We start from the raw sequence: 22,317 nt of genomic DNA, 5'->3' as shown, positions 1-22,317 counted from the left end.
AGCTTTCGAGGAGTTTGGAGCCTGTATATCCAGTTCTTCTTACTGATCCATATATGATGTAAGTGACAGAAAGGTTTACTTACTGGAGTGGAGACGTGGCTTAGTGGTTATAGTGGTCTGAGAACCAGGAAAACCACGGTTCAAATATTGATCTACCTTGAACAAGTCACTTTAACCTCTGCTGTCTCAGATACCAACTTAAAGGTGAACTTTAAAAACCGGGCGCACGCATCAATTAGGGGATATGCAAATAGGTTGGGCTGGCACGCACTGAGCAGATTTTAAAAGCCACCCAGATACGCGTGTATCTCCCTCTGCGTGTACAAAGACAAATTTTCCAAAAAGGGGTGGGGGCGTAGACTTGGGCTGGTCGGGAATGGTCGTTCCTGGATTTTACACTGAAATTAGCGCATACGTACCAATACACATTGGTGCATGCCGGGGTCCCCTGCTGCGTAACTTTACGTTTTCAATGAATGGCATCTAAGTAATAAAACAAAAAAAAACTAAACAGAGTAGCAGAGTTTTAAGGATCGGATCTAACAAGGGGAAGGAGAACGATTAAACTGGGAGTTTGGAAGTCTTAACCCTTAACTGGGTGAACTAGGAACAAACTGGTAAAATGGGCAATGGTGTCAGCGTGCTCCTGTTTTAAAATCTCACTTACGTGGTAGAAGCGGGATTTGCGCACACATGCGCGAGTTCACTTAAAATTGAGTGCACATGTGCATGCGGCAAGGCTATTTTATAACCTGCAACCATAATTGTGCATAGGTTATAAAATAGCTGCGTCCCTGGGCGCAAGCTGGAAAACACGTGCACATGTGCATTCACGTGCCGCTTTGAAAGTTACCGCCTTAGATTGTACATCTTCTGGGGCAGGGACCCACCTACTGAATCTGAATTGTAACTTGCGTTGAACATAGGTTTGGAAAGGCAAATAATTAAAATCAAACCTACAATAGACAGATTATTTTTTATTTTTTTAAGATCATTGAATTATGAATCCTTTTGAGAGATTTGCAGATGGACAGTAGCTAGGGTTGAAGCCTTGATGATTGGCGCTACTGTTCACAAGGTTTGAACTAGTGGTAATTCAACCCCTTTGTGTGCCAGTAACATAAACAAAGCTCCAAGAACATCACTAGAACGTATTGTTTAAGTCTGTCCCCTGTACTGTGTTGAGTGATGTCCAGGGCCTGATTTCCCTCTGCAGTACTGATGATGTTCTATTAAATTCCAACTGGTAAGGAAGTCACCTACCTAGAAAAATTTTGACTGCCATCAGAGCGTCTCTGAATTACTGTCCAGCCTCCTCCTTCTTGCATATCACAGTAGGCAGCAAATTCTCTGGGACTCTTGACAGGCTTGATTTGGTAAAATCCACTCTGCTTATGTCCACTGTTATAAATTTCTGCACAGTCTGTACTCAGAATATGATGGACACATAAGGAGTTATTTCAGTTTTACGTTTATTAATTCCTGCAGAAAGAAGCAGTTAGATTTTGCTATTACACAGAAACAAAACATTTAGCACTGCTTCCAACAAAATTAAAGTTTCAACAGCCAACCTGAGAACCTTCCAACACCATACTCAGGGATGATCTCCCCAGTTTTATTGGTATAATATGAGCAGCCATGATCCTACTTCAGTGTTAAAACAAACTACTTGTATTTCTTTATTTAATGGATGTGAAATTTGGAATTTCTTATATTTGGCTTTAAATAGGATTTTTTCTTATTTTCAATTTTAACTTTTTAATAAAAGTTTTGCCATTCCAGATGGAGGCATTGATCTTGAGAATAGAAGCCACAATTCCTCAGGGTGCCATGCTATGTGCAATTTTCATCAATTTATTTTTTAATAAAAAATTGGATTTCAATTGCTAAAATCTCACCCACAGGCAAATATTCTGGTGTAGTTTATGGACATTATATATAGAATTATTTACATTCATAAGAACATAAGAAATTGCCATACTGGGTCAGACCAAGGGTCCATCAAGCCCAGCAACCTGTGTCCAACAGTGGCCAATCCAGGCCACAAGTACCTGGCAAGTACCCAAAAACTAAGTCTATCCCATGTTACTGATGCTAGTAATAGCAGTGGCTATTTTCAAAGTCCACTTAATTAATAGCAGGTAATGGACTTCTCCTCTAAGGGTGTGCATTCGTTTTCGACGTATTGGCAATCTGCAACGTATATGTCCCTATTCGTTGTATTCGTGGGGTCACGAAACATATGGTGAACCCCCATGAATACAACGTATCTAACGAATAACCCCCCACCCTCCTGACCCCCCCCCCCCAAGACTTTTCAAAAGTCCCTGGTGGTCCAGTGGGGGTCCTGGAGCAATCTCCTGCACTCGGGCTGTCGGCTGCTGGTATTCAAAATGGCGCCAATAGCCTTTGCCTTCACTATGTTACAGGGGCTACCGGTGCCATTGGTCGGCCCCTGTCACATGGTAGGAGCAATGGACAGCAGGGACGTCCATTGTGACGTCCATTGTAACTAATGAATGGATCGGGGTCCCCTGAGAACGGTTGCAATGGATTTGGCTCCCCACGAATACGAATACCGAATGGGACGAATCCATCCCTGCTGCACATCCCTATTCTCCTCCAAGAACAAATTCCAGAGTTTAATTGTGCATTGAGTGAAAAATAATTTTATCTGATTAGTTTTAAATGTGGTACATGCTAACTTCATGGAGTGCCCCCTAGTCCTTCTAATTATCCGAAAGAGTAAATAACCGATTCACATGTACCCGTTCTAGAACTCTCTTGATTTTAAAGACCTCTTTCATAGCCCTCCTCAGCCGTCTCTTCTCCAAGCTGAACAGCCCTAATCTCTTTAGTTTTTCCTCATAAGGGAGATGTTCCATCTCCTTTATCATTTTGGTGGCCCTTCTCTGTACTTTCTCCATCGCAACTATATCTTTCTTGAGATACGGCGACCAGAACTGTACACAGTATTCAAGGTGCGGTCTCAACATAGAGCGATACAGAGGCATTATGACATCCTCTGTTTTATTCACCATGCCCTTCCTAATAATGCCTAACATTCTGTTTGCTTTTTTGACTGCCACAGCACACTGAGCCGATGATTTAAAAGTATTATCCACTATGATTCCTAGATCTCTTTCCTGGGGGTGGTAGCTCCTAATATGGAACCTAACATCGTGTAACTACAGCATGGGTTATTTTTCCCTCTATGCATCACCTTGCACTTATCCAGATTAAATTTCATTTGCCATTTGAATGCCCAATTTTCCAGTCTCACAAGGTCCTCCTGCAATTTATCACAACTTGCTTGTGATTTAACTACTCTGAATAATTTTGTATCATCTGCAAATTTGATTACCTCACTCATCATATTCCTTTCCAGATCATTTATAAATATATTGAAAAGCATGTGTCCTAGTATAGATACTTGAGGCACTCCACTGTATACCCTTTTCCACTGAGAAAATTGTCCATTTAATCCTACTCTCTGTTTCCTGTCTTTTAGCCATTTTGTAATCCACGAAAGGACATCACCACCTATCCCATGACTTTTTACTTTTCTTAGAAGCCTCTTATGAGGAAATTTGTTAAATGCCTTCTGAAAATCCAAATACACTATGGGGCAGATTTTAAATACTTGCGCGAGCGCATACTTTTGTTAGCGCAGCAGGCGCGAACAAAAGTACGCTGGATTTTATAAGATACGTGCGTAGCCGCGCGTATCTTATAAAATCCGGGGTCGGCGCGCGCAAAGGGGTGCACATTTGTGCAATCTGCGCGCGCCGAGCCCAGCGCGCGCTGCCTGTTCCCTCCGAGGCCGCTCTGATTTCGGAGCGGCCTCGGAGGGAACTTTCCTTCGCCCTCCCTTCCCCTACCTAACCCACCCCCCGGCCCTATCTAAACTCCCCCCCTTACCTTTGTCGGCAAAGTTACGCCTGCTTTCAGCAGGCGTAACTTTGCGTGCGTCGGCCGGCTGCCCCGCTCCGTGGTCCGGTCCCAGGGGCTGTTCTGGAGGCCAAGGCCACGCCCCCGGAACGCCCCCGGGCCGAAACAACGCCCACATCACCACCCCCAAAATGCCACGCCCCACCCCCTAAACGCCGCGTCATCCCACCACGCCCCCCACCACGCCCCCGACAGGAAGCCCCGGACTTACGCGCATTCCGGGGCTCTGCGCGTGCCGGCGGCCTATGCAAAATAGGCACGCCGGCGCGAGAGGGCCCTGCGCGCGTAAATCCGGAAGGATTTACGCGCGCAGGGGTTTTAAAATCCACCCCTATATCTACCAGTTCACCTATATCTACAAGTTTATTAACCGCTTCAAAAAAGTGAAGCAGATTTGTGAGGCAAGTCTTGCCTTGGGTAAAGCTATGCTGACTTTGTTCCATTAAACCATGTCTTTCTATATGTTCTGTGATTTTGATCTTTAGAACACTTTCCACTATTTTTTCCTGGCACTGAAGTCAGGCTAACTGGTCTATAGTTTCTCGGATCGCCCCGGAGCCCTTTTTAAATATTGGGGTTACATTAGCCACCCTCCATTCTTCAGATACAATGGATGATTTTAATGATAGGTTACAAATTTTAACAAAAAGATCTGAAATTTCAATTTTTAGTTCCTTCAGAACCCTGGGGTGCATACTATCTGGTCCAGGTGATTTACGACTCTTCAGTTTGTCAGTCAGGTCTACCACATTGAAAATGTTTGTCTGGCTATTTTGGGACTTAGCCAAACAAACCTGGGGCTTTAAATATCCTCCCCCTCCCCCCACCTCTGCTGACCTAATACATTTTAGCCAGCTAAAACTTACCTGGATTCAAAGGGATGTTCCAGGGGGAGCTTGAACATAGCCAAGTAGTGATGATATTCCATGCTACTCAGATAAGTTTATCCAGGTAGTCTGGTTATGGTCCACAGCAGGTCTAAAGTCATCCAGATAATTTAACCAGATAACTTTAAATCTTACTGGCTATATTCAAATATAACTGGTTAAGTTAAAAATAATTAAGCCAAGATGAAGGCCAAATCAATCTGAAAACCCCTTCCCCAATATAAAAATAAAACAGTTGGCTCCTGGTCCCCTAATCATAACTCCACCCCCACCCTCACAAATGCCGAAGGCTGTGGCAGCAGGAGGAGAGTCTGAGCAATGATAGAAAAAAATCTGTGAGCATGGTACGACTTTACTGCTTCTTGGCTCAGCCTTGGGGTTTTGCAGGGATTCCAGGTGAGACAGGAGGGTAAGCATTTAGGGGCTATTCCAGGTGGAGGTAGTAAGGGGTCTTGTTTTCATATTTGAAGGAGGGAGGCTTTCTGTTCTGAAGGTGAAAGAGAGAGAGAGAGAGAGACATCATAGTAAGCAGCTATTTATGCTACTATAGGAGGCCTACCTAGTAACTCGAGGTGAGGTTTAGGTAGTAGTGTAGGGGTTAGGGGCCACTTTTATATGCAGAGAGAGACGTATGAATAGAACAGTGCTCTCTTGTGAAGATTTGATGTCCTTCAGAGTGAGGAAACTCACACAAAGATGAGATTTGTACAGTGTTCTCTCACCCTAGCTTGATGGACTCTCTACCTGGATAACAACATATCTGGTTATGATTTTTCCAGATAAGAGGCTCATATTCAGTATAATCCATTTAGATGGATAACCTATGACTTATCCATCTACATAGCTTTTGAAAATCCACCCCATTACATTTTAAATCATATGTATTTTAAAAAAAAGTAACATTTTTTTTTACTAAATTTAAAACACACTTACAGTATATTAGTTGATATCCCACTGACAAAAGTGGGATTTTTTTCCCTCCTCACAGGTACAGAAATGTCCCAAGGATTAAGGGCTCATACTCAGTACAATGGCCAAGTCCTGGACTCACTCTCACACAACCCTGATCTAGTTCCTCTGTTGGGGGGCAGGATAAACCAAGACCTTAGGCATTATATCTACTATGATCTTCTATGTGCTAATAGCAGTCAGGACTCCAGAGTGGTGTTCCAGCATAAATATTTACTGAATTACTTCTTCCATTGTGAATGTTTGGCACTGTGTACATTTTCTTCTTGTCAAACTCATGTTACAGAAATAAATTCCTTCAAAGCAGTATCTGTGGTCCCTTGAATTCTTCCTTGGGTTCCTCTCTGTTCAATTTTTGATCTTTAGGATTGTTGCTAGGTATTGTGAATAGGTTCCTCCTAAACATCTAAGGATTCTCCTTCCATACCTGCGATCCACTCTCTTCTCTCTTTGTTGTACCAGGTTGGTATCTCCACTCTGTCTCCATTGGGTAAGCACTAGATTGATAACTTTTCTCCTCCACAGTATATTACCAGATGGATATCCTCTTCTTCTTCCAAAATATGCCAGATGGGCAAATAAGTCTCTCTGGCTGAGTGTCACAGAGATTCCTATAAAGGCTCCAACACCCCCAGTGAAACCTCCAGTCACAATAATAAAATTCCTGGAACAAGATGGAATAAAACTTCCCTCCAAAAATGAAAAATCACAAAAAAAGAAAATTAGCTCCTCAGTCACAGTGAGTGAAACTGGTAGCAATTATCTCACCAAAAGTCTAGGTTCCTCACCAAGCTTTGGGCTTGCAGGTTGTATGCAGTGGAAAAAGAGGTAAAAAGCTCCTGCTCTTTCAATCTCCAACTAAGAAGTCCACACCAACTGCTAGGGGTCACTCACTGATATCGAATCTGGAGTAAACTATTGCAGCATTCTCCAATGAGAGTGCTGTGCCAAAGATGGTACATTCCTCTAAATTACACTACACTGTATGATCTTGCTACTAGGTCACAATCCACATTTGGGAACCCAATGGGGCCCAACACTGGTGTCACACATTAAAGCTACTGTATAGTCAAAGGTCTTACTCAATCTGTGGCCTTCTCCCCTCCCTCCACCATTAAGTTCCCTTTTTGTTTGTCCCATGCATGCTTTAATCCTGTAACAGTTTTGGCTCATACCTGAAACCTTTTGATTTCCGATGGTCGTGCAATCATTGTGGATTAGTGAGGATAGGGTGAGAGAAGGGGTTGCACACAAACTTTCTCCTCTCTTTCACACACACACTCTCTCTTAACAACCTCATTTGCTCACTCTTTCCCACACATAACCCCCTTTGTCTCACCCATGCTCACTCACTCTCACTTCTCTCTCTCCCACACACTCACTCTCTGTAACATACTCACATACTCATTCACTCAGTTTCTTCTCCTGCTTACCAGTGGGCAGCAGCTTCTTCCTGCCAGCCAGCATAGCCAACAGGACTCTTCCTTTTTTTAGTTGTGCCACACAAGGCCAGATATGGGGATGATGACTTCTTCCTTCCAGACCTTCTTCCACTGCCTAGACAAACTTATGCTTGCTTCTCCTTTTTCCTGCCTGCACGGGCCCATGACAGAACTTCCTCTTTTGGGGCCCATGTGGACCTCTTCAGCTGCAATCTAGAATTTTCTGGTATTTGCTTAGAGATCTCACAATTCATTTCAAATTCCAGAGTCTCCAGGTGAAATCTGGAGAGCTACAAGGTATGCATATAACCTCCACTGGAAGTATATTTGACGTAACCACAATCATCTTAGTAAAAAACAATTTTCTCACATTCCTTTTGAGCTTCCCTCCCTTCACTTTTCTAGATGACCCCTTGTCCTCAAATTTTTCAGTCTATGGAAAATGCTACCTCTGGTATCTTATTGAAGCCTGCTAGAAATTTGAATGTTTGTATTATATTTCTCCTAGACAGTACATCTTAAGCTTCTTCAGTCTTTCAATCCATAGCTTATAGTGCAGGCCATGCACCATTTTGGTGGCTCTCCTTTGAATTATCTCCTGAAGCTGCAGTCTCCAGAAAACGGTACTCATTGTGAGAGACCTGTACAGAGGAAATGACTTACCTGGGTAAAATTCAGCTGGTTAGAATATTTAAACCTCTTGATTTGTCTAGGTAGTTCAAAAGTTACCTGGACAAATCCTCATTAGTTTTTGAGGCAAGAGACTAGGGCTAGTTTCTTGTATCCTGTATAAAAAGTAAGAGCTTGACAATGAGTGAATGTTGGTTGGTTGAGAATCTATATTGACTGATAGGTATAGTAAATTCAGCATTCTATGGACCAATTCAGGAGACAGAGACAGAGATAGTATTAATCAAAACTGACATAATTTAAGCACACTTGGACAAATGAAGGCAGATGGTAAGAATAAATGCCAGAGTAAAGGAATTGTCTATTTATGAAAATATATTTGCTCAATCACCTGGAACAGCAGAGGGTCAAAAAGGGAAAGGACAAATATGATTTGCATAGAGATATGGTACAACCCAGCTTCCAAGAGAAGGCAAGCAGAGCCAGCTTAATCATTAGGCTTACTAAGCAATAACCTAGGGAACCAGCTTCCATGGAGCAGCAATCACAGCTAAACAATAGGTCCTGATATCTAGACAAACTCAAAGAACTCGCAGTGCTTGGAATCACTTTGTCTTCACATACATTGTGTGCAATAATAAGCAGCCACACCAAGAACTGTTTTTCTCCATGGCTTTGTTTACTTGTATGGTTTATATATAAGTGGTTTGACTCACATTGTGGTAGATTTTAAAAGCCTTGCATGCACAAAAATGGCCACATATGTGCGTAGGTGGGCCGCATGGGAGCTATGCAAATTTTAAATAGCCAGGAAGGGCGCGTGAACATTGATGTACACGTGCCCAGAAAAAGTAGGCAGGGCATGGATGTTCCAGAGGCAGAGCCAGCACTGACACACATAAATGCAGTGTACAAATCAACTCCTCTAGTTAGAATTTTCATCAGTTATAAGGGCTATAATTCGTTATCAATGTCAGTTTTACAATGGATACCTCTGAATATGTCTGTAACATCACCACTACCCTTAACCCCAACCCACCTCCTGAAAACTCATCCCGAATCAAAGTGCCCCCTTACAATGGTCCATATATAGAGTATCAGACTGAGCCTTATAAAGAGTCCCTCTCTCTCTCTCCTCCCCCCCCCCCCAAGTGTGTGTAAGATATGTGTACAGACATACACATGTGAAGAGTAGTTTATAAAATAGCATGTTTATGGGAGCTTGCGCAGCCCTTTTAAAATCTATCCAATTGCATCTACACTTTTGACAGAACCTGAGCTTTAATTTTGTTCCCAGGGCTGTCTGTTGTGTAGGACAGTGGTTCTCAACCTTTTTCTCATCGTGACACACATGGCAGACCACGCTCACTGTTCATTACAATTCATGGCGGAAATAAAAAATAAAGGCCCAGTATCATTTTTATTGTTAAGAATGACACAAGGGAAAGATACATATTCTGTCTGAACAGAAATTGCACAAATAGTAAACAGCCCACACCAAAACAGCACTAATTTCCAGCACTTAAACTGTAACCACCTTACCTAAGAAAAGGCAACAATGAAAATATTACACCAGGCCTTAAGACACCAATACATCTCCTATTAGGAAAACAAACCAAGTCAGGCTGTTAAAGAGCCCTACACAAAAACTACACGCCAGCAGAAAACCTCACCTGAATCACATGTGCTGACCCTCACCTAACAAAGAATAAAGAGACCAAAACGCATAACTAGAAGAATGCAGACAAAAACTGAATTGGAAACTGCAATAAGCCAGAGTATTTGTTATTTATTTATTTATTTAATGCTTTTTTATACCGACATTCATGATACAGATTATATCAGATATGTTTACAAGGAACAAAGGGGAATAACATTAACCAAAACATAGAGGAAGGCAAAGTTATAATAAAACAGGGGTACTGGAACTGGGGGAAGAGGAGCCAATAGCAGAAGATAACTCGATAGTTATAGCAAAAACAAATCATTTACAAAATATGTGAAGGAGATCATTAGATAAAGGGCATTGGTATGAGATTATAATTGAGATGGGCCTGAATTAAGGGAAGCCTTGTTGAAACAGCCAAGTCTTGTGTTTTTTTCTGAACGTCAATAGACAGATCAGGGGGCATGGCATTCCAGATGGTAGGCCCCGCTGTCGAGAGGGCTCGTTCTCTGGTGGCTGCATGAAGGGTGGATTTGGTTGGGAGGGCGCGTAGTGATCCCCTGTAGGCTTCTCTGATAGGTCTCGATGAGATGTGGATAGTGAGTGCGCATCGAAGATCGATGGGGATCTGTTTGTGAATGCTTTTGTGAATGATGGTGAGAGTCTTGTGTAGGATTCTAAAGCTTACGGGTAGCCAATGCAGATTTTTGAGGATGGGCGTGATGTGATCTCTTCTGTTGGAATTTGTTAAGATTCTGGCAGCCGCGTTTTGAAGCATCTGCAGAAGTTTGGTGGAAAAGGCAGGGAGACCTAGTAGAATAGAATTGCAATAGTCTAACTTAGAAAATATAATGGCTTGGAGGACTGTTCTGAAGACATGAAAGTACAGTAGCGGTTTGAGTCTTTTTAGTACCTGTAACTTTTAGAAACAGTCCTTGGTTGTGTGGTTGATGAACTTCTTTAGATTTAGCTGGTTATCAATTATAACTCCGAGATCTCTTGTTTGGCTGACCAGGGTATTGTTGTGGGTCGGTTGAAGGTTATTGCTGTGGTTGGGAGATATAATGTTGGATTCGTGGACCCTTGGACCGATCGGAACCAGATGGTGAATCGCTGAGCGGAGGTCCCGATCGGAAGGCGGCAAGGACCGGGTTCTGAGTGGCTGAAGGGGAATCCCGGAAAGCCCTATGCGACCAAGGGCTGTGGCAAGGACGGACGAAACGGTGAAGCTGGTACTATGGTGAGAAGGTCTTCGCCCTGGAAGCCGAGCCTCCCCCGAGAGGAGCTCGTAGGAGTTCGGCCGCTGGGACTTAGGAGATTCACCCTGGAAGCCGGCGTCCCCCCAGGAGGAGCCCGTAGGGACCCGGCCGCTGGGACTTAGGAGTGGCCGCTGGGGCGGAGTCAGATGGAGTCCAAGGTAGTCGCTCACCAGTCCAGAGTCGTGTGCCAGGGAATCGTCGCTTGCCAGTCCGAGATCAGACGCCAAAGGATTGCTGTAAGCCACACCGGGGTCCGAGAGCCGGGAGTCGTCGTAAGCCAGTCCGAGGTCCAGAGCCAGAGGGAACACCGTAAGCCTCGCCGGGTCAGAAGCCAAGAGTTGTCGTAATCCAGTCCAGAGTCAGAAGCCGAGAATCACAGTAAGCCGGTCCGAGATCAGGAAACACAGGAAACCAAGAGGGAACAGGAACGCAGCAACTGGAGACAGGGTAAACCTGGGAACCTCGTTGCAAGGCAGGGAATGGCTGCAGCTGCAGGGCTTAAGTAGCCCTGCAGCGTCTGACGTCATCCAGGGCTGATTCAGGTTTTCCCGCGCTGGGCCCTTTAAGAGTAGGGCAGAGACGCGCGCGCGGGCCTAGGGGGGCGGAGCCAACCGCGGGGAACGTCGGCAGCGAGGCAGAGGCCGAGACGCGGTGCCCGAGGGCCCTGCAGGCCCGGGAGAGCTGGCCACGCGCTGGGGACGCTGCAGTCGGGATCCCTGCAGCCCCGGGGCGCGGGGAACCGGAACAGGGCCGCGACGAGGTGAGTGGCGATCCCGGGGCCGTCCCGGGATCGCAACATATAAGAAGAAGTTCCGTCTTAGAAGAATTCAGAACAAGGTTTAGGCTGGTGAGAAGGAGGTTGATCTCTTGTATGCAGTTGTCCCAAAACTTAAGTGTTTTTGAAAGGGATTCTGTTATAGGAATCAGGATTTGCATGTCGTCGGTGTAGCGGTAGTGTTTAAGTTTTAGTTTAGTAAGCAACTGGCAGAGGGGAAGAAGGTAGATATTAAAAAGGGTGGGGGACAGAGAGGAGCCCTGAGGTACTCCTTGTGGGGAACTGATGCGTGGGAACTCTTTGTTGTTGATTTTGACTTTGTCACTGAGGAAGGATTCGAACCATCTGAAGGCCGTTCCTTTTATTCCGATGTCGGCTAGATGATTTAGGAGAATAGAGTGGTTCACTGTGTCGAACGCTGCTGAGATGTCCAGAAGAGCTAGTAGGTAGGAGTGTCCAGTGCCCAAACCCATGATGAGGTAGTCTGTGAGTGAAATGAGGAGGGTTTCTGTGCTTAGCGATTTGCGGAATCCATATTGCGTTGGATGGAGTACTTTATGGTCTTCGAGGTAGTCTGATAGTTGGGTATTGACTAGTTTTCCATAATCATAAGAACATAAGAACATAAGAAATTGCCATGCTGGGTCAGACCAAGGGTACCTCAAGCCTAGCATCCTGTTTCCAACAGAGGCCAAAACCAGGCCACAAGAACCTGGCAATTACCCAAATACTAAGAAGAACCCATGCTACTGATGCAATTAATAGCAGTGGCTATTCCCTAAGTATAATTGATTAATAGCCAGTTTAGTTTAGTTTAGTTTATTGTATTTTATATACCGTCACATCAGACGTGCCTTCACAATGGTTTACAGAGATCAAAACATATAATAAATACAATACATTTATAAAATAGTAACAACTAACTCTATTAAAAGTATGGAATAAGTTAGTTATTAAGATCAGTAAAAGCAAAAATAAAATCAAAATATAAGAATAAAATCGAAATAATCAAAAACCACAAAAACTGGAGACAAACAATAAAAAGAGCAGCCCAGTCGGTTCAAATGCTGGTATAGCTGGTGTAACTGGTTCGTGTCTTACTACAAGCTTCATTATTTAGTGTTCGAGGTTGACAGTTCATATTCAGTAAAAGCACATTTAAATAGCCAAGTCTTGAGGTCAGTTTTAAATTGTTTTTTGTCAGTACATAACCTCAAAGACGTTGGTAGGGAGTTCCACAGCTTTGTTCCTGCAACAGACAACACACGTTCCCTCACTTGGGTAAGCCTTGCCGATTTAATATTGGGTATTGAAAACAAACCCTTGTTAGCCGATCTCAGTTCTCTCTGGGGTATGTGTAGGCACAGAGATGTATTTAGCCATTCCGTTCGCTCCCTGAGTACAACATTTTGAATTAGGCAAGCCACTTTGTATTGTACACGGTATTGAATTGGAAGCCAATGAAACTTGATCAAAGTGGGAGTAATGTGGTCACATTTCCGTTTGCCGGACAGAACACGAGCTGCTGCATTCTGCAAAACCTGTAGTGGTCTAATACTTGAAGCAGGTAGGCCAAGTAACAAAAAGTTACAATAATCAAGATTTGCAAAAATCAGGGTTTGTAAAACAGTTCTAGAGATGTGAATCGTGTCCTCGATCGTCTTAACGATCGATTTCGGCTGGGAGGGGGAGGGAATCGTATCGTTGCCGTTTGGGTGTTTAGAATATCGTGAAAATCGTTAAAATCGTGAACCGGCACACTAAAACCCCCTAAAACCCACCCCCGACCCTTTAAATTAAATCCCCCACCCCCAAATGCCTTAAATTACCCTGGGATCCAGCGGCGGTCCATAGCTAAATCGGGGGAAGGGGGAGGGCAGGAAAACCGGCACACTAAATCCCCCTAAAACCCACCCCCGACCCTTTAAATTAAATCCCCCCCCCCCCCAAATGCCTTAAAGTACCCTGGGGTACAGCGGCGGTCCGAAACGGGCCGAAAACCGGCACACTAAATCCCCCTAAAACCCACCCCTGACCCTTTAAATTAAATCCCCCCCCTCCCGAACCCCCCCAAATGCCTTAAAGTACCCAGGGGTCCAGCGGCGGTCCGAAACGGGCTCCTGCTGTTGAAGCGTGTTGTCTTCAGCCGGCGCCATTTTGCAAAATGGCCACCGCAAAATGGTGGCGGCCATAGACCAACACGATTCGACCGCAGGAGGTCGCTTCCGGACCCCCGCTGGACTTTTGGCAAGTCTTGTGGGGGTTCGGGAGGCCCCCCCAAGCTGGCCAAAAGTCTCTGGGGGTCCAGCGGGCGTCCGGGAGCGATCTCCTGCCGCGAATCGTTTTCCGTACGGATAATGGTGCCGGCCATACGCGTATGGCCGGCGCCATTTTCCGTACGGAATATGGCGCCGGCAGGAGATCGACTGCAGGAGGTCGTTCAGCGGAGATCCGGAACCCTCGCTGAACGACCTCCTGCAGTCGATCTCCTGCCGGCGCCATCGACTGCAGGAGGTCGTTCAGCGGAGGTCCGGAACCCTCGCTGAATGACCTCCTGCAGTCGATCTCCTGCCGGCGCCATTTTCCGTACGGAAAATGGCGCCGGCCATACACGTGTGGCCGGCGCCATTATCCGTACGGAAAACGATTCGCGGCAGGAGATCGCTCCCGGACGCCCGCTGGACCCCCAGAGACTTTTGGCCAGCTTGGGAGGGCCTCCTGACCCCCACAAGACTTGCCAAAAGTCCAGTGGGGGTCCGGAAGCGACCTCCTGCGGTCGAATCGTGTTGGTCTATGGCCGCCGCCATTTTGCGGCGGCCATTTTGCAAAATGGTGCCGGCTGAAGACAACACGCTTCAACAGCAGGAGCCCGTTTCGGACTGCCGCTGGACCCCAGGGTACTTTAAGGCATTTGGGGGGGGATTTAATTTAAAGGGTCGGGGGTGGGTTTTAGGGGGATTTAGTGTGCCGGTTTTCGGCCCGTTTCGGACCGCCGCTGGACCCCAGGGTACTTTAAGGCATTTGGGGGGGGGATTTAATTTAAAGGGTCGGGGGTGGGTTTTAGGGGGATTTAGTGTGCCGGTTTTCCTGCCCTCCCCCTTCCCCCGATTTAGCTATGGACCGCCGCTGGACCCCAGGGTAATTTAAGGCATTTGGGGGGGGTTTGGGAGGGTGGGGGATTTAATTTAAAGGGTCGGGGGTGGGTTTTAGGGGGTTTTAGTGTGCCGGTTTTCCTGCCCTCCCCCTTCCCCCGATTTACGATTTTTTGACGATAAATCGGGGGAATTGGTATTGTATCGTGGCCCTAACGATTTTTGACGATTTAAAATATATCGGACGATATTTTAAATCGTCAAAAAACGATTCACATCCCTAAACAGTTCTAAAATCTTTAAAATCTAGAAACGGCTTTAACTTTCGTAAAGTTAATAATTTAAAATAACCGTCTTTCAGTTTGATGGCAATATGCTTTTTAAAAGAAAATTCTGTATCAATAATAACTCCTAAATCATGAGTGTAAAAGGAGGGACTTATTTTTGTGTTAGCATTTAACATCAAATCAGGAATATTGTTAAAATAACACTTGCGTTCGAGAAGTACAATTTCGGTTTTATCCATATTTAGGACTAAGCGTAAGTGTTGAAGTAACTGTTTTAACGATAAAATATACATTTTAACAATTTCTAACGTGGCCTCTACTGAGTTTTCAATAGGTACTAAAAACTGAATATCGTCAGCATACAAATAAAATGTTAAACCAAGTCCGTTTAAGAAATGGCATATGAGTAAAACATAAATATTAAAAAGTGTGGCCGATAACGTAGATCCTTGCGGAACACCAGTTTGAAAATCAAGTTTTTCAGAAGTAGCATTATTGATTTTCACACAGAAAGACCTGTTATTAAGAAAAGAGGCAAACCAGTGTAATACCGTATCTCCTATTCCAATTTCTGTAAGCCGTTTCAATAAAATGCCATGATCCACAGTATCAAAGGCAGAAGACAAATCCAAAAGCACTAAAAAATAACTTTTACCATTATCAAAACCCCTTAAAACTGTGTCCATGAGAGCAATTAAAAGAGTTTCTGTATTAAAAATTTTTCTGAACCCGTACTGATTAGGAAATAAAATGTTGTTGGATTCCAAGTAATAATCAAGTTGTTTTTGGCTTACTTTTTCAATTATTTTAGCTAAAAATGACAAATTAGAGATAGGTCTGTAATTTTTCAATTGAGTATTATCCAGAGAGGGTTTTTTCAAAATAGGTTTGATTATAGCGTTCTTTAAAATTTCAGGAACAATTCCTTCCGATAGTGATGCATTGACAATATCAGTAATAAATGGTGCTATGGTGTTAGCAATTGCCTTGAGATGGCAAACTTGAATCGGATCAATCGGATGTTTAGCCGGGTTAAGTTTTTTTGATAAGTGATTCAATCTCTAATGAGGAGATGTTATCGAATGAGTCCCACTTTATATTAGGTTTTAAAGGTAACCTAACTTCTTGGTCTGAGCAAATGTTCTGACTAGATGTAAGTAAGTCTATTTTTTCTTTAAAAAAGATAGCGACTTCATTGCATCTGTCTTCTGACAGTCCTTCCACATTTGATGGGAATTTCGTTAAATTGTTGACGATCCTAAAAAGCTCTCGGGGGTTATGCAAAGATATTTCTAGTTTTGTTCTGAAAAATTCCTTTTTTGCACTCTCTATACTTTTTTTATAATGATGTAGGGCCGTTCTGTATGTGGCTAAGGTTTCAGTTGTTTTATCTCTTCTCCATGTCAATTCTAATTTTTTTAAAATGTGTTTTTTTATTTTTAAATCTTTATTAAACCAAGGGTTTAAAGATTGTTTTCACTTGATTTCTCAAATTTTTAAAGGGCATAATTTATTTGCAATTTTGGAGCAGTTTGCTAACCAAGCTGAAGTTAAATTGGTAACATTATTGGCCGAAAAATTATCTTTGGAATTTTGGAATTCAAGGTTCAAATCGTCACAGCTAGGTTTAGATTGATACGTAATATGGATGGAATCTTTCTGTCTGGGACCGGTAGAATAATCAAAACTAGCTTCGGAATATATTAAAAAATGGTCAGACCAAGGAACTTGCGTAATGTTTGAACTAATGCTAGAACATAACTTTGAATTAATAAATATCAAGTCTAACGCATGGCCAGCCTTATGCGTTGGGGCCCGCGATACAAGATTGTAGCCAATTGCATCTAAAGAATCACAAAGAATGGAGGCAGTTGAATCAGAAATGTTGTCATCAGCATGCACATTAAAATCTCCTAAAATTAACGAAGGTTTATCCGGATTCATCACTAACGTTAGGCATTCAATGAGAGGAGATACATTATGATCTAAGAGACTAGGCGGGCAATACAATACACACAGCTGAAGTTGATCTGAATCAAAAACTGTTACTTCATAGGGAGAGGCTATTGAAGTAGGAACAATTTTCATTTGGAACTGTTTCTTAATAATTAGCATTATGCCTCCACCTCTACGAATACATCTCGGGATTTATTTATTTATTTATTTATTTATTTATTTATTTAACAGCTTTTAATATACCGGTGTTCATGCGGGCACATCACGCCGGTTTACAATAAAACTTGAGAAAGGAGGAAAATTACAAAAAACAGGGAGCGGGTGAGGGAGCAGTTGAGAATAGGGGGGCGGGAGTGAGGGGATAGATAGAGGAGGAAGGGATAGCAGCTAAGAAAGTAGAGGAGCGTAACCATAATCGAGGTGGAGGTATTTACAGGAGGAGGTATTTACAGCAGGAGGACTGCAGAGGTGTGATAATTTGAAAATTAAAACTTATTTACATTGTACATACTATACCTTATAACTTATTTACAGCAGAGGGTGATATAATTAACTTATGTCAAGCCAATTCAGGTGGCATGTTAGGGAGAAATCCATAGGAGCGTACAGGAGCGCACAGGATAGAAAAAAGATCATATTTAGTATTGGCTAATTGATTCAAAGTAACATTGTCTGTGGTCTTCAGCCACGTTTCTGTAATAGCAAAAAAATCCGTTTTTTTTTCATTTATTAAATCTACAATTAAAGGAGTCTTTTTACTTATTGCTTGAATGTTAATTAAGAAAAAAGTTAAGAAAAGATACTTTAACGAGTTAAAATTGTCACTACACGAAATCTTACATAAGGAGCGAAGAATATTATGATTCGGATAATTGCCAGTCTTCTTACTTTGAATATGATGAGAACTGATGCGGACTGGAATCGGTCAGGAGTAAGAATCCAAGTTGCAAGCCATTATGAAGAGAAAAGAAAAAGCTTCTTGTGTGGATAGAATAACAATTTCTGTAGGACTCTTCGGAGGGCTCTTCAAAGGGGCTCTACGAAGGGGCGAGACAAAGGGGCCGGTGCCGAGACCTGCACTTTATGGCCTCCCCTAGCTCTGGTGGGATACGCCCAATGGCGTATCCCACCCAAGAACTTATTCAAACCTTTTTTGAACCCAGCTACACTAACTGCACTAACCACATCCTCTGGCAACAAATTCCAGAGCTTTATTGTGTGTTGAGTGAAAAAGAATTTTCTCCGATTAGTCTTAAATGTGCTACTTGCTAACTTCATGGAATGCCCCCTAGTCCTTCTATTATTCGAAAGTGTAAATAACCGAGTCACATCTATTTGTTCAAGACCTCTCATGATCTTAAAGACCTCTATCATATCCCCCCTCAGCTGTCTCTTCTCCAAGCTGAACAGCCCTAACCTCTTCAGCCTTTCCTCATAGGGGAGCTGTTCCATCCCCTTTATCATTTTGATTGCCCTTCTCTGTACCTTCTCCATCACAACTATATCTTTTTTGAGATGCAGCGACCAGAATTGTACACAGTATTCAAGGTGTGGTCTCACCATGGAGCGATACAGAGGCATTATGCCATTTTCCATTCTATTAACCATTCCCTTCCTAATAATTCTTAACATTCTATTTGCTTTTTTGACTGTTGCAGCACACTGAGCCGACGATTTTAAAGTATTATCCACTATGATGCCTAGATCTTTTTCCTGGGTGGTAGCTCCTAATATGGAACCTAACATCGCAGAATGGAGATGGGGCAGAAGTTGTTAGGTTCCCTGGGGCCTAGGTTCAGTTTCTTAAGCAGGGGTTTGAGTGTGGCTAGTTTTAGAGCATCTGGGAATATTCCTTGTGAAAGCGAGCAGTTTATGATGTCTGCGAGATGTTTGGAGATGGTGTCTGGCACCAATAAGAGCAGTTTAGTTGGGATTTGGTCGAGGGGTGGGTCGAGGGTTTCATTCTCTTTATTATGGATTCAATCTCTAGAGTGGATGTTGGATCAAATGATTCAAATAATGCTCCGGTGCTTGAGGAAGAAGGGATGGATGTAGGAACTGAGGTAGAGCTGGAGGGCAAGAGTGTTAGAAGGCTGGAGATTTTGCTATGGAAGAAGGTTGCAAGTTCATTGGCCTTAGCTTGTGCTTGGTCATCTGGAATGGGTAAGGTGGAGGTTTTTGTGAGATCGGATACATAGGAGAATAGAGCTTTGGCGTCGAATACGAGGTCGTGAATTCTGTGAGTGTAGAAATCTCTTTTAGTTCGTAGAGTGGAGTTCCTGTAGAAGTGGAGGGCTGATCTGTAGACAGCTAGTGTGCTAGGGCAGGGGGCCTTGTGCCAATTGTTCTCCTTATGTCTAAGGTTTTGTTTAAGTTTCCTGAGTTCATTGGAGAACCACGGTTGTTTCCTGTTTGGTGTCGGGTTGGTTTTATTGGTTGACAAAGGGCCAAGAGAATAGAGCTGATTTGGGGTTTGAGACATCTAGGATAAGAAGTTCTTTTGTTAGATGTTCACTGAGGACCTCGGGAGTGCATGATCTCCTAAAGTGGAATGTATGTTGGGAGAGGTTAGAAGTGGGGCTTTCTTTCATCGAGAGGGTGGTGGAGATCAGCGAGTGGTCTGACGAGGGGACTGGTATGCATTCAGGATAGGTAGAGTGCGAGAGGCCAGAGTTTATGAAAATGAGGTCTAGAGTGTGTCCGGCTTTATGGGGTGGGCTTGTTGACAATTTGTTTGAAGCCCATGGCCTTGAGGGAGGTGAGGAGTGCTTCGCAGTTGTTGGAGAGAGGGATTGAATCAACGTGGAGATTGAAATCCCCTAAGATCAGTGCTGGTGAATCCAAGTTTATATATTTGGCTATGGTTTCTATAATGGGGGAGGCATCGGTGTCTAGGAGCCCTAGTGGAGCATATATGAGTAGGATTTGAAGCTGGTCAGATTTGAAAAGACCTAATTCTAATTGAAGCGCAGTCTTGACTGGCATTAGTGTTAGCCTCAGCTCTTTTTTGGCGCCTAGGAGCAGTCCTCCGCCTCTTTTTTTGTGTCTGGTGAGAGAGAAGAAATCATAAAGGTGTGTAGGTAGTTGATTTATCAAAGCTACATCTGTAGGTTTGAGCCAGGTTTCTGTTATGACGCAGATATCTGGCTTTGAGTCTAGGAGATAGTCATTTAGAATATGAGATTTCTTGGTGAGGGATTGTGCACTGAATAGTGTCAGTGAGAAAAGTGCAAGACCCAGAAGTTGGGTGAAGGGGGAAATCATGATTGGTATGAGAGTCCTGCTGGAATGTGTCCGGAGCTGCGTGAGTGGTTTTTCCGTGGTGAGGACCCTGTGGTGTAGGATTGGGATTGGATATCCTTGTGTCATGTTTCGCTTGTAATGAGGAGCTGGGTAAGATTTGAGTGAGGGTCCGTCTGCTGGCGTGGAATGAATGCTATGTGAGCATCCGTCTGCTGAAGTAGAATGAATGCTGAGTAATAGTATCTGTATGCAGTGTATCTGTATTTATTTATTTATTTATTTATTTATTTAGAAACTTTTATATACCGGTATTAGTGGGGACATCATACCGGTTCACATATTAACAGAAGGTTTAGAAATACATTTCAACAGGGAAAGTGAACTGGGCAGGGGGATAACCTAGGGCAGTAGGTATCTGTATGCAGTGTAATAAAGGAAGAAAAGAAACATCACCAGTCCTTATAAAACAAATCAAGAAATATAAAAGCAATAGCAGTAAAAACCATACTAACAAAAAACAGATTATTTTAAAATAGCCGATGAATGGAATATCCAATAATTAAAAACTCATATAATAATTTCTACATACCAATAAAATATTTCAAAATAGCAGACACAAAAACCCAGTAATGAAAAATAATAAGGATACAAAAAACTTTTTGCTCTGCATACCTGGGAATGTTTGATATCCAGGTGCCCTGAGATTATTTTGAATTAGCAGGAGGAGGGATGGTTTGCTTGCAACTTTCTCCTCTCTCTCTCTCTCTCACTGGCTCTCTATCGCTCACATATACACATGCCTTTTCTCTCTCTCTTATATAGGCTCTTAATTACACATTTACACACATGCTGTCTATCTTTTCACGCTTACACACACACACAGGCTTTCAATCACACACATACATGCTGTCTTTTTCTCTCACACACAGAGTCTCATTCACATGCTTACAAACATGTCCTCTCTTTCTCTCAATCACACACAGGCTCTCAATCACATACTCACATACTCCCTCACCTAAACCAGCTCTCAATCACACACAGACACACATGCTCTCTCTTTCTCTCATTTACACACGGGATCTCAATCACATATTCACATGCTCTCTCACCTAAACCAGCTTTAAATCACACACAGACACATTTGCTCTTTCTCTTTCTCTCATTTACACACAGGCTCTCAATCACATACTCACATGCTCCTTCATCTAAACCAGCTCTCAATCACACACAGACACACATGATCTCTCTCTCATTTACACACAGGCTCTCAATCACATACTTGTTACGACTGTCGCTGCCCGACGTCTCCATTCCGCCCTCCTTACCTTTCTGGCGACTCCTCCTGCGGTTGACGGATGTTTGGCTGCTGCGGCGTCTGCCTGCCATCCTCTCCGGCGTCCCCGGACCGGCTTGGGCGCTGCCTCCCGCCATGCTGTTCAGCTGCCTTTGGGCATGAGAGCCGCGCAGCCCTGCTTCAAGTACCTTCAGTGGCGCGAACCTCAGGGGTGCCCCCCTGTGATGACATCATGCATCCAGGATACATAAAGCCTATGCGATTGCTAGCTAATCGAGTTAGCAAAGGTTACCGAACCAGGTTTCCATCAGATGAGATTCGCTCTCCGTACCTTCGGACCTACTCTATTTGGGGTACCCGTTCCTCGGGGGCCTCTCTCTCTTTCTTATCTTTCAGGTCGCAGTCTGGAACTAGTACTCGCTCCTCGAGGGCCCATGTTCCTGGACTTGCTACTTGGACTCCATTTCTGCCAGGAAGACACCGCTGCCTATGACATCTGTAAGTTACCATCTCTGTCTCTCAGAGCTATTCCTTGGAACCAGGTACTCACTCCTTGAGGGCCTGCCTTCACTCCAGCTCCTGTGCTGCATGCTGAGAGACTGCTGCATGAGTACATTATCAACGATAATGTACTCATGCATACTCAAGACTTCAGAACAATCCTCCAAGCAGTCATCTTTTCAAAAATAGACTATTGCAATTCCCTATTGCTAGGTCTGCCCTCATCCTATCTCAAACCTTTACAGATGGTACAAAATTCAGCAGCCCGATTACTAACAGGCGCAAGAAAGAGAGACCACATATCTCCCATTCTGAAAGAGCTTCATTGGCTACCCGTACACTTCCGTATCATGTATAAAGCCTTA

At 43.6% G+C, this 22,317-nt stretch overlaps 1 protein-coding gene across 1 annotated transcript in view; it reads right to left on the bottom strand.

The window, feature by feature from the left end:
- FGL1 (fibrinogen like 1) overlaps nucleotides 1-22,317 on the bottom strand; it is a 120,846-nt gene that overhangs the window by 51,729 nt on the left and 46,800 nt on the right. The window contains exon 4 of the mRNA XM_029587035.1: nucleotides 1,264-1,423. Coding sequence (XP_029442895.1) covers nucleotides 1,264-1,423 — 160 coding nt within the window. The remainder of the gene's footprint in view (nucleotides 1-1,263; nucleotides 1,424-22,317) is intronic.

Source organism: Rhinatrema bivittatum, chromosome 1, assembly GCF_901001135.1.
Source record: "Rhinatrema bivittatum chromosome 1, aRhiBiv1.1, whole genome shotgun sequence".
Taxonomy (NCBI): Eukaryota; Metazoa; Chordata; class Amphibia; order Gymnophiona; family Rhinatrematidae; genus Rhinatrema; species Rhinatrema bivittatum.
Note: the sequence above shows the minus strand (reverse complement) of the source record. Positions and strands in the feature narration are given on the sequence as shown.